The sequence below is a fragment of the Polyodon spathula genome, chromosome 9, assembly GCF_017654505.1.
Source record: "Polyodon spathula isolate WHYD16114869_AA chromosome 9, ASM1765450v1, whole genome shotgun sequence".
Taxonomy (NCBI): domain Eukaryota; kingdom Metazoa; phylum Chordata; class Actinopteri; order Acipenseriformes; family Polyodontidae; genus Polyodon; species Polyodon spathula.
Genome location: NC_054542.1, coordinates 6,094,065 through 6,112,807, shown reverse-complemented (window position 1 = coordinate 6,112,807; position 18,743 = coordinate 6,094,065). Strand labels below are relative to the sequence as shown.

At 34.3% G+C, this 18,743-nt stretch overlaps 2 protein-coding genes across 3 annotated transcripts in view; both read left to right on the top strand.

Moving 5' to 3' along the window:
* arrb1 (arrestin, beta 1) overlaps positions 1-15,220 on the top strand; it is a 56,614-nt gene extending 41,394 nt beyond the window's left edge. The window contains exons 8-16 of one of the 2 annotated variants that reach the window (XM_041258605.1): positions 329-464; positions 2,193-2,277; positions 3,186-3,258; positions 3,815-3,952; positions 4,308-4,391; positions 5,252-5,275; positions 8,524-8,591; positions 9,813-9,864; positions 10,312-15,219. In XM_041258605.1, the coding sequence (XP_041114539.1) occupies positions 329-464; positions 2,193-2,277; positions 3,186-3,258; positions 3,815-3,952; positions 4,308-4,391; positions 5,252-5,275; positions 8,524-8,591; positions 9,813-9,864; positions 10,312-10,423 (772 nt within the window). In that variant the 3' untranslated portion in view covers positions 10,424-15,219. Of the gene's footprint in view, positions 1-328; positions 465-2,192; positions 2,278-3,185; positions 3,259-3,814; positions 3,953-4,307; positions 4,392-5,251; positions 5,276-8,523; positions 8,592-9,812; positions 9,865-10,311 lie in introns of both variants that reach the window. The other variant, XM_041258606.1, reaches the window with a different exon arrangement.
* A 278-nt stretch (positions 15,221-15,498) lies between these two features.
* Positions 15,499-16,923, top strand: LOC121320365 (olfactory receptor 52E4-like). Its single transcript, XM_041258607.1, has one exon. The coding sequence runs from the start codon at positions 15,626-15,628 to the stop codon at positions 16,580-16,582; it is 957 nt and encodes a 318-aa protein (XP_041114541.1). The 5' UTR covers positions 15,499-15,625; the 3' UTR covers positions 16,583-16,923.
* The last annotated feature ends 1,820 nt before the right edge of the window (positions 16,924-18,743 follow it).

Here is an 18,743-nt window from a genome sequence, read left to right as displayed (position 1 = left end):
TATTGAAATTATCAAAACGAACAGCCTGTCAACCAAACTATGCAAGTAATTGTCAAGTCTGGCTGTTTTGCAACAGGCTTGGTTGTCTGTATGTGAAGTTTGGTGCAGTTTGATGACAGATTTCCATAGTGACACAGCTAAGCAGGGAGGCGTAGGAATCATTCACAACCAACGGCAGCTACCCACAGCCCACTAGGGGATATCGAGCATAGCCAATGACTGATGAAACGGAGTAAAAGGCACGAATAATAAAATGAAAGTACAGTTGTGTGAATATTGCATTGTGTTCAGCATAAAACGTTGTTGTAATTTGTGTTCTTGTTTACAGGAATTCAGTGCGTCTTGTAATCCGCAAAGTACAGTACGCACCTGAGAAGCCAGGCCCTCAGCCTATGGCAGAGACAACTCGACAGTTTCTCATGTCAGATAAACCATTGCATCTTGAAGCATCGTTGGACAAAGAAGTAAGTGTAATTATCTGATACAGACTTGAGTCCAATACTGTACATATAGTATGACAGGCGGTATATAACAATATAAAAGAACAACGGTACAAAAAAGACTTTATTCATGATATTACATTTAGTCACAGATTAACCAGCCTTCTCCACATTGAATGGTTCTTTATGAAGAACCTGTAGCAAATGTAACTCTGTACTGGCTTAACAGTTGGGCACAAGGTCTTTATCCTACAGTACCGATGGTTGATGTTGATTTTCAATTCGATGCTGTGAGGCGCTCAGATGCTTCACTGTTCTTTTGCAGCTGAATTCTAACCCATAGTTGTACATAGGCTCACACATCACAATGGTACATTTCTTGTGATTGAAAAGAAATTTCTGTTATTTTTATTGTGATCAATTATTTTTATTTGCGGCAGAGTTGTCGCAATTTTTCGTGACTCAAGTTGAGTCATTGCCATCAAATGACTCAATTTGACTCAAGCCCCTGCAAGCAAAGACTGGACTCGACTCGACTCCCTACTCAAAAGACGTGTCTGGAGTCGAGTCACACAAAAAAAGTCTCTACCTGACTTGAGTTATTGTCTTTATGATAAAATCAATACCAAACGTATTTCATTTCCAATACATGTAGCCCCTCTTTAACACACACACAGTCATCTTGTCATTTTGCACATAAACTGGTGAACATAATAATAATAATATAATATAATTATAATGAACATAATAATAATAATAATAATAATAATAATAATATTAATAATAATAATAATAATAATAATAATAATATTGTATAGATGTGTGTTTTCCAGTATGTAAAAAACAACCCTAAAGCACTGTACATTTAATTTAAAGGTTCTGTATCCAAAGTAGTCTGTGTTTATATGTGCTCTGGTGGAGACTGCACTAGATAGAAATGAATAATTGTTCAGCGCTTTCATATTTTGGCCTTCCAAATGACAAGTAATTACTGGGGAAAGTGATTGATTACAATTGAACTCTAAATGCCAAATCACAGTGCTTAATTTAATGCTTAATTTAATGCCAAATCACAGTGCTTACTTTAATGCTGTATACTCCTGGGTAGCTTACATATTATTGACACATTATTTTTTTTGTGTTTTAGGCATTTCACATATTTCAATACCTGACACAGTGGAGCTGTCACAAGAGGTGACAAATTGGGCATCACCCACATTTATTTTATCTATCCAGCTCACAAACTGTGTCAGGTAGCTGTGACATCCATAGTTCTCTGTGTGGGGGCTGTGCAACCCTACTTTGCATCAAATCCTTCAGCTGAATACTTGTTTTTGCCTTTTGTTCAACACCAACCAGTACTTGACACTTCCAGATAGCACAACGGAAATGTGTTGTCCTGATAATACATAGGAAGAAGAAGCAAAAGGCACTTCTGATGAAACATTTGCTTCTAGCCGTTATTGTTATAAAAACAAAAAAAGTAAATACTGCTGTAAAGGTTGCAATAACTCTAGTTAAGTGCCCTTTATACTACATACAAGTTACTACAGTAAATACCACGGCCATTTTGGTTGTCCATTTGTTGTTCCTTGTTTAATTTAAAGTCCTATATGAATTGAACACTCTTCTAAAGCATCTGCTACCAGGATGTTCATGTGTCCATCTACATGACAAAGATTTTATGACTAGATAGCATTTTCTGTAAAGCTAATTTTAATGTTTTAATTATTTCAATGGTGTACCTTACAGATTTATTATCACGGGGAACCAATAAACGTCAATGTTCATGTAACAAACAACACAAATAAAACAGTGAAGAAAATGAAGATCTCAGGTAATCATTTTTATTGTTTATGTCCTGTGCTTTTTATACTACTCTGACATTCCAATCCGTACTAATATGCTCTCATGGACTCCGAGATTCCAGTCTTACCAATGCTGAATACGAGTATATATGTTGCATATATATATATATATATATATATATATATATATATATATATATATATATATATATATATATATATATATATATAAGCACCCCCTTGTCTGTTAATTACATTTCTTTCCATATTCTTGATACTATGTTTGGTGTTGAAAATAAAGCCTGAAATGTTTACCAGATTGCTGCATATTTTTTACTATACAGGTTCAATAAACTTAATTGAGGCAGAAAGCAGTAAGCCAACTGTTTTTATACAGTTCTTTTTATTGAACGTTTCAAGAAAGAAAAAAAAAACCTAGTTACAGCACACTATGTTTTTCCATGTCTTCTGTGTCTGTTTTATACATTGAAACTGCAGTAAGGCTGATAATCACATCATTCTTTCTGCTGTATTTGAACAGTATTTGCACAGTTATTGTAATGCTTTGTCATAACCAGAGCAGAAAAAGGAGCCTTTGAACACACTTCCCTGCCTTTGAACACATTTGAACGGACTATAACTTTCACATGCTAATCAAATCTGTAAAAGCAAAGAAAGAACATTTATGTCTGCACTTTATTTATTTTTTGCTTGCTTTAATGTCTCAAATGTAAGGTACAGTACATCATATGCAGCATGGTGTTTACTTTACAACCGTGTTTTAACCAGAAGGACACCCCATTGAAACACATGTGCTTTTGCAGGAACCAGCAACTATTATTGGAATTTAAAACAAATGCTTACCAAATGCATTTCTTTTGCATACATCCACTGTGTTAACATAAAATAACATCTAATCTTTTGTGTGTCTGTGCAGTGCGTCAGTATGCAGACATTTGCCTGTTTAACACGGCGCAGTACAAGTGTCCTGTGGCAATAGAAGAAGCTGAGTAAGTTCTATAAAGTTTTTCAATGCATTTCAATACATAATAATAAAAATATGTCATGCTCTCTACAACAACAAAACAAAAACAAACAAACAAAAAAACCAAAACAACAGCTACGGTACATTCTGTCAACTTCGTGGACATTTAAGATTGTACAGTATTTGAAAAAAGAGTATCTCTATGTCCCCACTGTATTGGAACATATCGTAATAAAAATAGAGACAAGCACGATATATTCATTTTGTTGTTTATTTAAACAAATATATAATTATAAATGCACATATTTGTCACAGTTTAGTGATATTTCTAAATGATTTACCTCAATACTAAATGCATAATACATGTTCTATATTAGATTAACAATATAAAGAGTTGTGAATATATATATATATATATATATATATATATATATATATATATATATATATATATATATATATATATATTGCATTAAATGTATTTTGCTGTACTGTAATTCATGTTATAAGAGTTGTGCCATTCAGTTCAATCAAATGTCTCTTATTGTTACAAAATATATATTTGTGTGTGTTTTGTTCAGTGATGTTGTGGCCCCTAGTGCCACTTTCTGCAAAGTGTATACTCTGACTCCATTCCTTGCCAACAACCATGATAAAAGAGGCCTGGCCCTGGATGGAAAGCTCAAACATGAGGACACGAACTTGGCATCCAGCACTCTGTGAGTCTCTGTACCCTAATGTTGTAAAACCAGCCACTTATTGGCTAGGACTGAACCTGTGTAAGTGTGGGGCTGTGGGGGACAATGACCCTGCAGTTAAAATATGATAGAATATTATACATTTATATGACATTATAATCCCACAGTACATTTGGAAATGTTATTACATATATTTTGTTTAATTGTACATACCCTGTTATTTCTCCATAGAATTGTAAAACAGCCTTTATAAATGACACTGTGGGTAGGTAGCAGTGCTGTATGGAATTTCTATCCGCACTGCTGGATCCAAAAGCATGCAGGTTTATTGATAATGTAATCTGTTCTAAATTATTATTCCTATTTCATTTTGTAGATTAAGAGAAGGGGCAAATAAAGAGATCCTGGGGATCCTGGTTTCTTACAAAGTCAAAGTGAAGCTGGTTGTATCCCGAGGCGGGTATGTTGTTTGTGTATTTGGAACTCACTAATAATAAAGAAATACATTGCATGTATGTTTGTTTCTAAATCTACATACAGTGGCATGTTAAAAAACAAACAAAAAGAACAACAACTTGGCATGAGAGGCTCTCATGAAGTTATTACATTCAGTTGCTTTGCCACCAGGTGTCTCTGTTGCTTCACATAAAAGAAAAGAAAAGAAAACAAAAAAAAAACAGTTTATGCCTTGGTTTGCTTACAAATCAGTAAATTGAGGTTCTTGAAGTCTCAGTTCAAACACTATATAATACTCATTGACAATCAAATTCTAGCTGATGCTGACATTCATTAAAAAACATTTTAAAAGAAAGTTTAAAATTTAAAAAAGTTACACAGTGTAAATGGTGTAAGAACGTATCTCTCTCTCTCTCTCTCTCTCTCTCTCTCTCTCTCTCTCTCTCTCTCTCTCTCTCTCTCTATATATATATATATATATATATATATATATATATATATATATATATATAAACATGTAGTATACACTGGTAACCATTGCATAGTTTAAATATTAGAGGGAGGCGAATGGATTTATGAAATATTAACAATCTCTGACCTATTGTTTAATGGAATTGGTGGTAGCCCCAATTAACAATGAACTTGATTTTCATTCACCTAATTATTTCATATTTCCAGCGGGTGCTGAGCGTGCATTATTTCTGGAGTGTAAAAGGGTATTTTGATATTGGAACAAGAAGAGTTTTTATACTGTTTTCTACATTAAGATGAAAGCATACAATATTTCAACTGTTATGTTCTGCATATGTGTGCAGGTTATTGCACCTAATTGTAAAATATGTGTTAATTTCTTAATAATTTCAGCCTCTTGGGAGACCTTGCATCAAGGTAACTGGTACAACTTTGTTTGCTATGGCCACGTGTTGCATGACATTGTTAAAACAGTGTTCCTCCAAACTAACAAACCTAATTATTCCAGTTGTCCAAATTGTGCACAAAAAATCGAACAATTGTTAGCTTGAACCTCCCAGCAAGGTCACTGGGTGTTTCAGTAATACATTTAGACTGGAATGCTGTTTGTAGTCATATTGGTGCATCATGAAACAGTGGTTTTCAACCTGATTTTCTTTCATTAAAAAAATTCCAATAATAAATCCTTTTCACAACACCACCCACAAGCTCTCATGCAAGTTAGTCTTAGTCCCATGTTAGTCTTAGGCTCATAATAGAGTTATAACATTAGACAGGAGCTGAGCACACATACTCATATTCCGAAGGCACGTCTGAAAGGCAGCTTTGAGAGGGTGCATGTGTAATGATCACTGTGCACTGTGAGTCAGGGCAGTCCAGCAGGTGGCTCTTAAGGCACATATGGCTCGCTGAGCTAAACTTAAATCAGAGACTCTAAAAGAGGCAAACTGAAAATATTGTGAAGCACAATTAATCTAATTATCCACAAGCCTCCCCCAGAGACTTATTTGTATGTTTGTATAGTCCCATAACAATTTCTTGATAATCGGCATGGCTCTTTTAGCCAGAAAGGTTGGCTATACCTGCGGTAAATTTAAAACAGCAGTCAACACATGAAATAGTGATTGGACATAAAGACTGCGACATATATATATATATATATATATATATATATATATATATATATATATATAACAGCACCCCCACAGGTTTAAAACCACTGTTGACAGTATACATAAAACAATCTGCATGTCCATCAGTGAAGTTAACAATTAGAATAGAAGATTGATGTTTTAGCACACAAGCAACTTTTCTCTTGGTGATTTGTAGGCCACAGTGATGCATGCACAGCAGCATGTGTTCCATTTTATCACACGATTACCAAGATGTGGAAGTTGGAGTAATTAAAAAAAAAAAAAAGGAACAATTTAGGTGAACATTGCAAAAGAGCTGAAATGAAGGGCATGTGAAAAAAGGGGTTATTTATTATATTCTCTCTGAAATGTTTAAATGAAAGGGTTTAGATTTAAAAAAAAAAAAAAAAAAAGAAGTGTCACTGCCAGCTCTAAAAACTGCACAATTAAGGACATGTACTGTGAGCTGCAGCCACTCAGGGCAAAAAAGCAGAATCCATGCATATCAAAGCCACTCATTCTGATTATAAATGACATGTTTTTACTGTTTTGGGGCTGAAACATCTTTGTTAAGGGTTTATAGGCTTTTTTTCTGCCACGTGTTACCAATTGCACAGAACAAACACTTTTTTTTAAGAAAAAAAGGGGATTACAGATGTGTCAACATTTTGGTAGATACATTTCAAATGCTGTCTGTTAATGCATGCACCCTCTTGAGAAAGTAAAAAAATAAATAAAAAGAAAAAGTGACTGTGGATTCAAGTTTCAAAGCACCCTACACCACAGAGTGTTTACAACAAGCTCATCAGTTAGGGTGTTTTTTTTCACAGCATCATCTACTTTCAAAGACCCAGATGTACACCATGACATAAACAAGGAAGTTGATCTAAACAGTGGTGGATCGCAGTTTAAATATTCAGTTAAGACCAAATATATAATTGTACTCAAACACAAGTATAAGAGAGTCACACTGTTAGATATTCCCTTTTTAAAAAAATAATAATTTAAGCAGTGGCAGTATTTAGATTCACCGCCTTTTAGATTTAATAGACCTTTTTGTTTTGCCTCCAGAATTGAAAAAGAAAAGAAACATATATCTACAGATCTCCAGATTGATCTATTTTATTTAATGTCTTATTTGAAAAGGAATGAGCATCCCTGATCCAGTTTGCAAAATGCAATGAGATTTGTTCGAAAAATACAAGAAACACAGTGGTTGTAAAGGCTTTGAAACAAACCCTGCTAATTCAATGAGGAGCTGTTAGTGGGATGAGTTGCTTTATAGGCATGCAATGAAAAGTATCACAGGAGTTGTGACTGTTTAAAAATAATATTACAGGGATTCATTCTGTGGAGGAGACCGTCAGAGTGCTTTTTACGTTGTAATTAGTCCAGTGGTTAAAGAAACGTGCTTATAACCAGCGGGTACCCGGTTCAAATCCCAGCTCAGCCACTAACTCATTGTGTGACCCTGAGCAAGTCACTTAACCTCCTCGTGCTCCTTCTTTGGGGTGAGACATTGTTGTAAGTGACTCTGCAGCTGATGTATAGTTCACACACCCTAGTCTCGTATCTTGTAAAGCGCTTTGTGATGGTGGTCCGCTACGAAAGGTGCTATTTAAAAATAAAGATTATTATTATTATAGCTATGTTACTCTTCATGAAGTATCTGTTGTAAAAGGCATATCGTGTCTGTTGACATACAGCAGCATGGCTTTCACAGTCTTCTTGTGCTGTGCTCACAAAATCTATTAAAAACACTTTATCTGATAAGCAACACATGCAAGGAAAGCACTTCACTACCATATTGTTCCTGCATGTCGCAGTCTTTATTTCATATTAGTGAGCTGTTTAAAATCATGTCGTTATTAACCAAGATGGAGAGGTTTCAAAATAGGAGACTGGTTTTAAATCCCAAGAAGTTTGTGCAATACTGTAGTTTTTGAAGCCTATAACAACACCTGCTAGCTGCATTACCACCTGATCTGATTGAGATCAGTCGATTGAATGGGACGTTATCAAGCAAAAAACAGCCCATAGGAATGGGCCACTAGGTAGCTACTAGCCTCCAAACCCCTAAATCTATCCCCTACACCTAAACCTAATGTCAACAACTAACCTAATGTCTACCCCTAAACATAATCTCAATTCCTAAATCTAACTGTGTTACTATTAAAGTCATTTTTACTATTATTTCAACACTGCTTTTTAGCACCCTCTAGTGGCTACTACATCCGACGTCCATTAAAGCTTTTAATCCGTACCTGCTGTACCTGTTTGGAGGCTAGTAGGTACATACTGGCTTATTCCTATGGCATGATTTTAGCTTGATAACATCGCATTCAATTGACTGATCTCAATCAGACTGGGTGGCATTACAGGATACGTTCTTCCATCAAAAACACAATAACAAATTAAAAATCAGTCATTACTGTTCATTGGCTGCAAACGATCACATGGTTGGATCAAATGCAATCTCAAGTTGCCTGCTGATTATGAAAACAGGTTGACATCTTTCTGCTTCTTTTTCAGTGATGTTGCTGTAGAACTTCCATTCACTCTAATGCACCCCAAACCAATTGAAGAATTATACAGAGAAGGTATAGTGAACCCTGTAAATCTTTATTGTCAAGTTGTAAGTTTTCTAGAAAAAAAGACTCTTCAGGGAACAAAATCAATATAAGAATACAGGTTAAAATGCACCCTCTAAAGGTGGCTGTTTGTGCTGCTGGTCTAGTTGGTGGTATGGTCATAGCTCCAATTTGTCCCATCATGCCTTTTCACTAGCACATGCATTCTCATTATAAGGCACAGCACAGTGTCTAAACATTGGGACTAAACTACAGCATTATAAAATAATTATTTAAAGTAATTGTAGCTCACAAACCAATTTAATCTTACCTGTTTTTCACTTCCATTAGCTACATTAGTCTCAAAAATGTTGTTTTTAAAGAAATACGTGTTATAGCAAACATATGTTTGGTACTTCTTTAGGTAAAATGAAGTTTTCAGTTTCTGTGCCTTTTTTAAGTCATCTGCACTTCCTGGATCATTTAAACTTGACAGTGTTTTCTGGGTTACTGGCTGAAAGCATGTCAGTTGATAAGGGAAGTAGCTTGGTGGTAGGTCATAGGAAAGAAGACACTGAAGGGGTTGGGCCAATTTCATCTTCCAGGTGAATTGACCAAGCAAGTGCAACACTAACTGAAAGCACGGCTTGCAAACTGAAATTTGTTTAATTATAATGTTAAAAAAAATAAAAAATAATGTTTGTAATAACTTTTATTTTTTAAACTGCACATATGAGACCTACAGTATATAACAAACAACACATGTACACGTTATGGAATTACAGTGTTAGCTACCATGACTAACTTGTGTGTTTAAAACATACATTCTGGGTAATTTACTGTATTAGCTTAGTTCTTAATTCAATAATTTTACAGCTCATTAAATGCAATATTTATTTGGATAGCATTACAACATTATCAATAATGTGTTAGCACATTTGTGTATAGAACACATTTCTATTTTTCTATTACGTTTTTCTCCAAGCTAAATCTTTGAATTTAAATTAGCCACTGCAATACAAATATAAAAATATCTAACTATCTGTGTTAGTTCATGCCTTGTTCAGAATTTAACTGAACTGTTATTGCCTGTACATTTTGCCATATATGGGCCTGGAACAGTACTGTCCCCCACTGGCATTGCAACTTATGAACTCCATGAACACTGCCTGGACTGCCTTCCTTTGTCACACCTAAATGTTTGAATGCCCTGTTGCTGTATTATCAGTATTATTTTCACTCTGATTTTAGTTCCAGAAAATGAAGCACCCATTGATACAAATCTGATAGAATTTGACACCAAGTAAGCAAATAATTGAGTATGTCATGGACATGCATGCTGTCTGGGTTGCATGGTGATATTAATATTGCATGCTTTTTTCTTAGCACTACCTGTGTCTATTTACAAACCTAAGACTTCTTTGTTCTGTTTATCACCCTCACCATCATCATCATGCATGCACAGAAGATAATCACAAGACTACATTTCAATAAATGATCACTGCAATAAAAATAAAATGCCCTAGAAATACAATATCATAAACCCAAAGAAACCATAGCAGAGTCCAGCATGTTTAGAGAGGCATCTATTCTAACTAACAATGCAGCATGTATGTGGTTTTACTTATTTGATGCCATTTCTGTGGATGTTGAACACTAGTATATGAAACAATGTCAATTCCTACCTAGGGAAAACACTACAAGAAATGTCAAAGTGAATAATATTCCTTGATTGTTTGCTTTGCCTTAGCGATGACGATATTGTGTTTGAAGACTTTGCCCGCCAGCGGCTCAAAGGGGTGAAGGATGACAAAGAGGAGGAGGACGAAGGAGCAAACTCGCCAAAGCTGAACAACAGATAAATAAGCTGGAGTGGCTCAGTTGCTTACTGTGGTAATGGTGCTTAGTGCTAACAGAAGTCTGTAGATAACCCAGAGCCCAGGAGACCTTTTAACTCACAGTGCTGCCACTGTTTTGTTCTTGTTCGCACTCTTCTTTCACTTAAACACCAGGATGTAAAAAAACTACTTCTCAGCACACATCTGCACACTTACAAGTCTGTCATGTTGCGATAACCTACACAGGTATCAATATGCAGCTCATGGCAGCAAAGAACTGTTGCATCGATATCATGTTACAACTTAAGATAATTTATTAAAACCCTCATTAAAGGACTTAAGTGGTCCTCAATTAAGGACCTGATAATCTCTGCATGGTTGCTGACATCTTGGCTTTCATGGTATCATGAGGATCAAGTTTAAAAACATTTAAAAAAAAAGAGAAATGCCATATTCCAAGCTATATTTCACACTTCATGTTTATATATTTATATTAATCATGGTGTTGACACTACCATTTGCTTTTATAGTTAAATACAGTGTAATGATATGTACAGTGATTCTCACATTTGTGCTCAAGCATCATGGACAGGACATTTTGTATGTGTAAGGAGGCTGGTGTGATGGGGCAGGGACTAATTAACATGGTACGTACTGTATGTTAACATTGATACAGAATTAGAAATGCAGCATCTTTAATATGTTAATTGTTTCTTTGCCCTATGGAGTGTGGGGCAGGGATGGATGTGACCTACTATAAACTCACACACGTGATTAATTGATTGTTCTGACCCCTGACCAATGGAAAGAGTAGATATATAGACCATGCAATGTATCAAAGCTAATGCATTATCTCTAGATCTCCTAGATTATAACATTTTCCTGACAAGGACAAACATGGCGTCTACACATTCCAGCCTCTACAGTCTGGCTCTGAGTTATCGTTCATTATCTGAGGGGAATACTGTATATGAAGAGAGAGCTGCCTTGCTAATTCGCATGCAATCTGCATAAAGAACACACGACATGACTTAACTTTTTGTATGTCCGGTAACTAAAGAATGTACACATTTTTAAAAAGAGAAAAAAAAAAGTAGTGTTAAGTTTTTATTTGTATATTTTTTAAATGTACTGTCAATGTTATCTGTAAATGTCGAAAGCATATACTTTTGAGATTCTGGAGATTCTGCTTTCGGCTCCAGGTTTCCTGTAGTATGTGATTCCCTAACAGAACTACTGTAGCACAAAGCATAGCCTAGGTAAGGAGTAAAAGCCCTGGGTATGAAATACAATGCTTGATACTTTGCTTCAGAGCTCTCATTTATAATAGTTTCCATTTTAAAGCAAGTAGGTTTTCTTAAAAGTTATCTAAAAAAAGTATGGATCTCCTTTCTTTCTTCTTTTTTTTTTAACAAAAAAAACCTTAAGAAACATAATATTTTTTGTACCGCGATCGCATCTTTTTTTTTCAAGTTTTAAGTTTCATTTTAATTTAACTTATCAGCATTCTTTCTGGTCATTTTCAATTTTAACCAGCTCTCATAGTAAATATGTAGATCTTTCCAAGACCTTATATTGGAAACATATACTGTAATACGTCTTATTAGCATGAAGACATTCTTGCTCAGAATAAAACAAAACAGTCTAGGTTTATTTATTAGACTTCCCATTTTGAATTCTTAAAACCTGTAGTTTACCTGTAAAAAAATAAAAAATCCCTTGGCTGTACGATACACATTATAACGTATAGTTCAGGGGGCTCCAAAGAAGCCCCCTTAGCTACAAGAAGCAGCTCACACTTTTTAAAAGAAGAGGAATGTACTATTGTATGTAATAGTCTTTGGCCCTTACCATGTTCTACTGTTGTTACTGTATCATTATTATTATTATTATTATTATTATTATTATTATTATTATAATAATAATATTAAAGGCAGGCCACCAGGAATAAATTAAGTCCTGACATAAGCCAGATTCACATAGGACTAAAAATGACCACATGAATAGGTGGTTTCGGAATTGTTATGGACATCAGTCAAATTTAATCCGGTGTGAATTGTCCATTTCTTTTTATCCCAGATCATTTTCTCAGAGGTCCTCCGATTTTTTTTACAGGACATCTAGACCTTGTGTAAAATTCCAAACTCAAGCATCCTGTGTCTTTTTACTCCCGATGCAAATCGTCTGTGTCGTTGTTATTTTAGAACTAATATAGCATTCCTGGGGTATTCGCCTCAAAGCAATACCAGCCCTCACAATAAACCATAATATAATACTAAAATTGGTAGGCTCTGTCCTGTGATTCTACAGTTCAGTAAAAAGCTACGATTGGGCATAACCAAACTGGGGACCTCCGAAAATATAAAACATAATTGGCGACTCTTAAAAAAAAAAAAAGAAATTGAAGATATGTAGGGAAACAAAGATCAGTCAAATGATAAAAGGTTCTTCTAGGCTTTGGAAAAGATGGCATAATGAAATTAGTCCTTTACACCCGGTTCATTGTTTACAAATCCTGCAAAAAAGTGCCTTCTCTGGCCACAATATCGCATTTCATTTTGAATTTACCAACTTTCCTTGATGAAAAGTAATCCACGTCTGGGAGGTTATTACACATCCTCTGCTTTTCACCAACTCTGAGGAAACCTGTTTTTCAGTCCCCTGCGAATCATGCTTTAGAGAATGAATTCTTATCCACTTGAAGTGACCCGGCAAAACTAGTTGTGGTATGGATTACATCATTAATCAGAATTCAAAATGAATATCTGATTGATTAGTTCTGCATTGTTTAAACAAAATACATGTTCTGATTCTTCACTTATATATAATACAGAAAAGACAATCCTAATAGACAGTGGATTATGTATGGTCAAATATAGTCACAATTGCTGAGACCAGCAGATACCAGTGGACTGCCTCAGCAAATACACTGGATTAATATAGGTTTGATCTCAAATATATCCTTTATCTTTAGACATTTTCAGATTAACTTTGCCGCAGCCTGTTTTTTAAATTTAGGTTTAGAACTCAAATAGATCTTTTTATTTTTTACATTTTATTTTAATTGTTTTGTGGCTTGAAAAAATATATGTGTTTAATCCAACATTTTGTTAGGATGTTTAGTACCCAAGAAAAAGCTAATAGGGCAACATTCTGAAAATAAATACACTCATGTGCTTGTACTTGGGAGGAATTGTTTTGCTTTTATTCCCCTGTTGATTTATAACCAAGATGTGTGAATAAAAATATTAAAATAACAGATATTACCTTGAAGTGCATATTTTAGTAATGTTTACAGCACACAAGACAGCTAAGGTTAATAGTGTGTTTGTTATAAACACTAAAGGGAGTTCTGTAACACTCTCAGGACTATTGTAACAGACTGTCTATTTCAAAACTGTACTGTAAACTAAAAATAGTTTTTGCAAATAGAGGTTCTTTTTAAAAGTCTTTTTCAATATTTTTTACAACAAGACCTGCAGTAACACCCAAACATTCCTAAGTATTAAATAAAAAGAAAACTAAATGTTTACATTGGAAATGACCAGAATTCTTCCATTCTTCTTACCTTTTTATTTATGATAGAGCTAATTGTTAACAGTTGGTGTACGTGACTATCTACCCTAAAAAAAATGAAGGCTAGTATTTCCAAAATGAAATGTGATTTATATGCTCATTCATTCCGGGTGTGTTGTATTTTTGTAAAGCTGTGACTGAACCATTTCCAAAATATTGCTCTACTTGTTCCCTCTTTGTTCTAGGTTGTATTTGTGAAGTTGAAATATTCTGTCAGGTCTAAATAAATAATTCTAGTTTAATTAAGCAATGTATGGTGTTGTAAGTTCCTTATTTTATACATTCTGGAGCACAAAGAAAAACATTACATTGTAAGGCTATGCTTGGATTAATCAACTAATTACATAAATAAACAGATAACTAACTAGATGGTTGCATTACATTCTAAGTTATCAATTTACCAAGGTTATGTAGGTGAAGCCTCACCCATATTATTATTGTTGTGTGTACAAATACTTAAACCAAAAGTATGGAATCTTAAGTTACGTTTGCAATCACTTTACTTTATCACTTTTGCTTTTTGTATTCTTATTCTTATTTATTTATTTGGCAGACAAGTTTATCCAATTCTTAATTAAATAAAAATCCTCTGCTTCCTGTTATGTAATGACTTGTGTAAGCCAGTGATGCATTGACAGTATGCTAGAACCCCATTTAAGCTTCAGGAACAAAGATAATCCTTTACACAGTACAGCTTTGTCTGTACAGTACAGCCACACACCTTGGTTTCAGTACTCTGCCAGTGTTTAGATAAGGGATGTGCAATTCCTGTCCTGGAGAGCCATTTCAATCAATATTTGGACAGTTTGTTAACCAAGTCGGCACGCTCCTGGTACTACTTGCATCATGCAATTATATCTTCAATATCTGTACTATAGCACAGGAAGCTTTTTTTTCTTATAGTTTGTGAAGAAACGCTGGCAAATCGTATTTTCAGCATGGGCTTTCAAGGTACAGCAACACCTGCTTAGTGGTAGTTTTGAGATTGCATAAGCGTATCACAGGTATTGCTCCACTGAAACAAAATTGGCCAATTGCCTTCTCATTCTCTTGTGGGGTTGAGAAGATTCTGTAAAAAAAAAAAAAAAAAAAAAAAAAGCTTATTAAAAATGATCACAAAGGATAAATTAGTCCCACTGAGTATATCCTGCTATGTCATAAATACCCTTTAAATTATATCCTGTTGTAGCTGACCTTACTTCAGTATGCCGTTTAAACTTTAGCACTCAAATCCTTCCATGTTGGTGAGTCTTTTCATTTGAAACAGTATTATACGGCTTTATTGTATAATGATAATGTGTTTTATTTAAATAATGATGGTCTTGTTTTTAAATAAAAAAAATATATAAGCATAATAAAACAATGTTTTGCAACTTCATTCTTTTCACTCTTTGAAACATCATTTATAATACAAATGTTTATAAAACATGTATTGTTAATAGATGTGAAGATTTATTACTGTTTATTAGATTAACTATGATATATTCATAATATTTGATCTAATAATTAACATAGCATAAAAAAATCTACTTCAACAGTATTTCTAAAATGTATTTACATTATGCAACTGTACTAATAATTTGATAATAGTACGTGGCTATGATTAGCTTTGAATGTAATCCAATGATATAATTTTTACAGAAACCAGAAATGTCAACAGGAAACATCTCGACTGTAAACACAGAGTTTATTCTGATTGGATTTCCTGGAGTTGAAGGCTATCAGCACTGGCTCACTATTCCTTTCTCTGTGATGTATATTCTAGCCATTGTTGGAAATATTTTGCTAATTTGCATTGTTAAACTTGAACCTAATCTACATACACCTATGTATACTTTCCTTTGTGTGTTGGCAATGGTAGATATTGGTTTATGCACTTCTACAATCCCTAAAATGCTGCAGATTTTCTGGCAAAAAGTCACCAGTATTTCTTTTGAAGGATGCTTTATTCAAATGTTCTTCATTCATGTCTTGTCTTCACTGGAATCTTCAATACTGGCAGTGATGGCTTATGACAGGTATGTTGCAATATACAACCCCTTGCTTTACACAACTATATTGACCAAAGTTAAAATGGCTAAAATTATGGGGGTACTTTTTGCAAGATGTTTTATTTTAGCTGGACTTGTACCTGTTTTAGCATCAATGTTGCCTTACTGTTCAGCCAACACTATCCAACATTGCTTTTGTGATCATATGGCTGTTGCAAAGTTGGCCTGTAAAGATATCACAATGAATAGTTATTATGGTCTATCTGTAGCCTTTGTGATAGCAGGCACGGATATCACATTTATCATATTTACTTATGTAATGATTCTTCGAGCTGTCTCAAAGCTTGGATCAAAGGCAGCCCGGGTCAAGGCATTTAACACCTGTGGCTCCCATTTGTTTGTTATAATGTATTTTTATACAACCATATTGTTTACTTTTGTAACTTATAGGTTTGGTAATAATGTCCCACCCCGAATTCATGTTATGTTTTCTGTCTTATATCTTCTTGTCCCACCGATGTTGAATCCTATAGTTTATGGAGTGAGGACTAAAGAAATTCGTCAAGGATTTCGAAAGCATTTTTTAAGGAGAAACATTAACCCAAATGATAAATGATTTTTTAAATTGCTTTAAATATACAGGTTGTTGGTTTTTGTTTTGTTTGCTAGTATCACAAATAAATGAGTCATTCATTTACACTTGGCAAATAGAAATGATTTTAAAATAGCAACCTGTCAATTGAATAATGTGTGAAGATGCTAGTAATAAAAAAACTGACTGGTTTACTGCAGCTAGAAGACAAGAGGTAGTACTGACAGAGTACTTAATACAGAAGGCAACAGCTTGTATATTTATATAGTCTTGATATTTTTGGCGTATATAAAACGTATAAATAATCCATATGTGAAATGGAAATTATATGTGTTTAATATTTTTTTGTATTATAATTTTTTTTTTAATTTAGGCAGATATATATCTTAATAAAAATTGTTTTTGCAAACATTTTTTTGTTGTTATTTGTTAATATATTTGAAGTACATTAGCAGCCTATATAAAGCAGGTGGGTGTATAAATATTATAAAGATGTTATAAAATGATATGTGGCATTTAAAATAAAGATGCATTTACAAAGATACAACCTCAATTACACACTTACAAGCTCTTTATTATACAAAGGAATACTCCATTTATTTGCAAGGGAAATGCTACAAAACTCGTCTATCAGGTATATTGGTAAAGCATATCACCATATTGATCAATGAACATGCCTGCTGCAACAACACATATGTCCTAGTTATCAGCCTCTGAGTTGGAGGAGTCCTCTTTATTACTTGACATCTCCCAGACAATGACTCCTGCTTTGCTGATGCCTGCCTGTATGTCAGGGATAACTGGAGATCAGGAGTAAAGTTCTTGTTGATCTTTTCTCAGGATTGTGTTGCCAGTTTTAATACACACATCACTATACTCAAATTTAAAATGCACAAAGAAAAAAATGGCTTCATTACAGGAAAACGGTGCAAAAAGCAAATTATAAAAACAAACCAATTAATACATTTTAAGATGTTATCTGTGGTATTTGTTTACTACTATTATTCACTTCTATTAGTATCAGCCAATTCAGGACAAAAACAACAATAAAAACATGGATCTGAATGAATGGATCTGTTTGAGCAGCTTCTGTGCACAGGACATGGGACAAACAGTCATGACATAGCTTTGTGTCCATGGAGCACCTGGCCTGTTTCCAAAAGCACCACTATGCCAAATACAGTACATGGGCACACAGAGATTGCTTCAAGATGCAGGTGAGACTGTCATAAAGGGGATTCTGAGTCCAAACTATAAGTGGCACCAGATGGCCAGTGTAAACCAATGTCTCTTAGAAGAATTGAGGAACAGTGCTATAAAATGTATTCAAATGTACAAGGCAATGCTCGCTCCACCAGAGTTTTTTAAAAACTCTCTGGATTCACAGACCCTGATAAGCACTAATATTGGGTTACCTAATGTTACCTTAGGTAAAGTAAGATTAGTGTTAATTGGGGTTCTGTGAAACCAAATGTTTACATTTGAAAAAAAAAAAAAAAACAATAATAAAGGGATACTGCTGAATAAATGAAAATAATTAAAACAACAACACAGCCTGAAACTGCATGTCTGCCTTAGTGATGCACTGAACCTCCCATTGACAGCACCTACGTGCTCTTGTCTCCCGTGTGAATAACTAAATATCTTTACTTATTAGATACAACCAAACACCTCAATTAATTCCACAATGAATACACACTCACTGTTTATAAAACACAGTCTCCAGGATGAGGGGATTTCACTGAAGAGGCTGATACTACTGCAGTTTATCATTCAAAGTACTGTATTGGTGGTGAGCTCTTTCATGAGAATTGCTTTTGAATTGAGATACATAACAAAAGTAAACCAAACTTGATTTTAATGAGTTTTCTATACCGAGGAACTATATATATATATATATATATATATATATATATATATATATATATATATATATATATATATATATATATATATATATATATAGATAGAGAGAGAGAGAGAGAGAGAGAGAGAGAGAGAGAGAGAGAGAGAGAGAGAGAGAGAGAGAGAGAGAGAGAGAGAGAGAGAGGAATGGTAGTTCCTTGCACCAAGTTATCAGCAAGACCTGCCAGAGACTCTCTATACATCAAGGATAGTTTACAGTGTTTTCAGGGTAATGGCGCCAAAAGCCAAAAGCACCATTTCACATTTAATTTGTAGATCC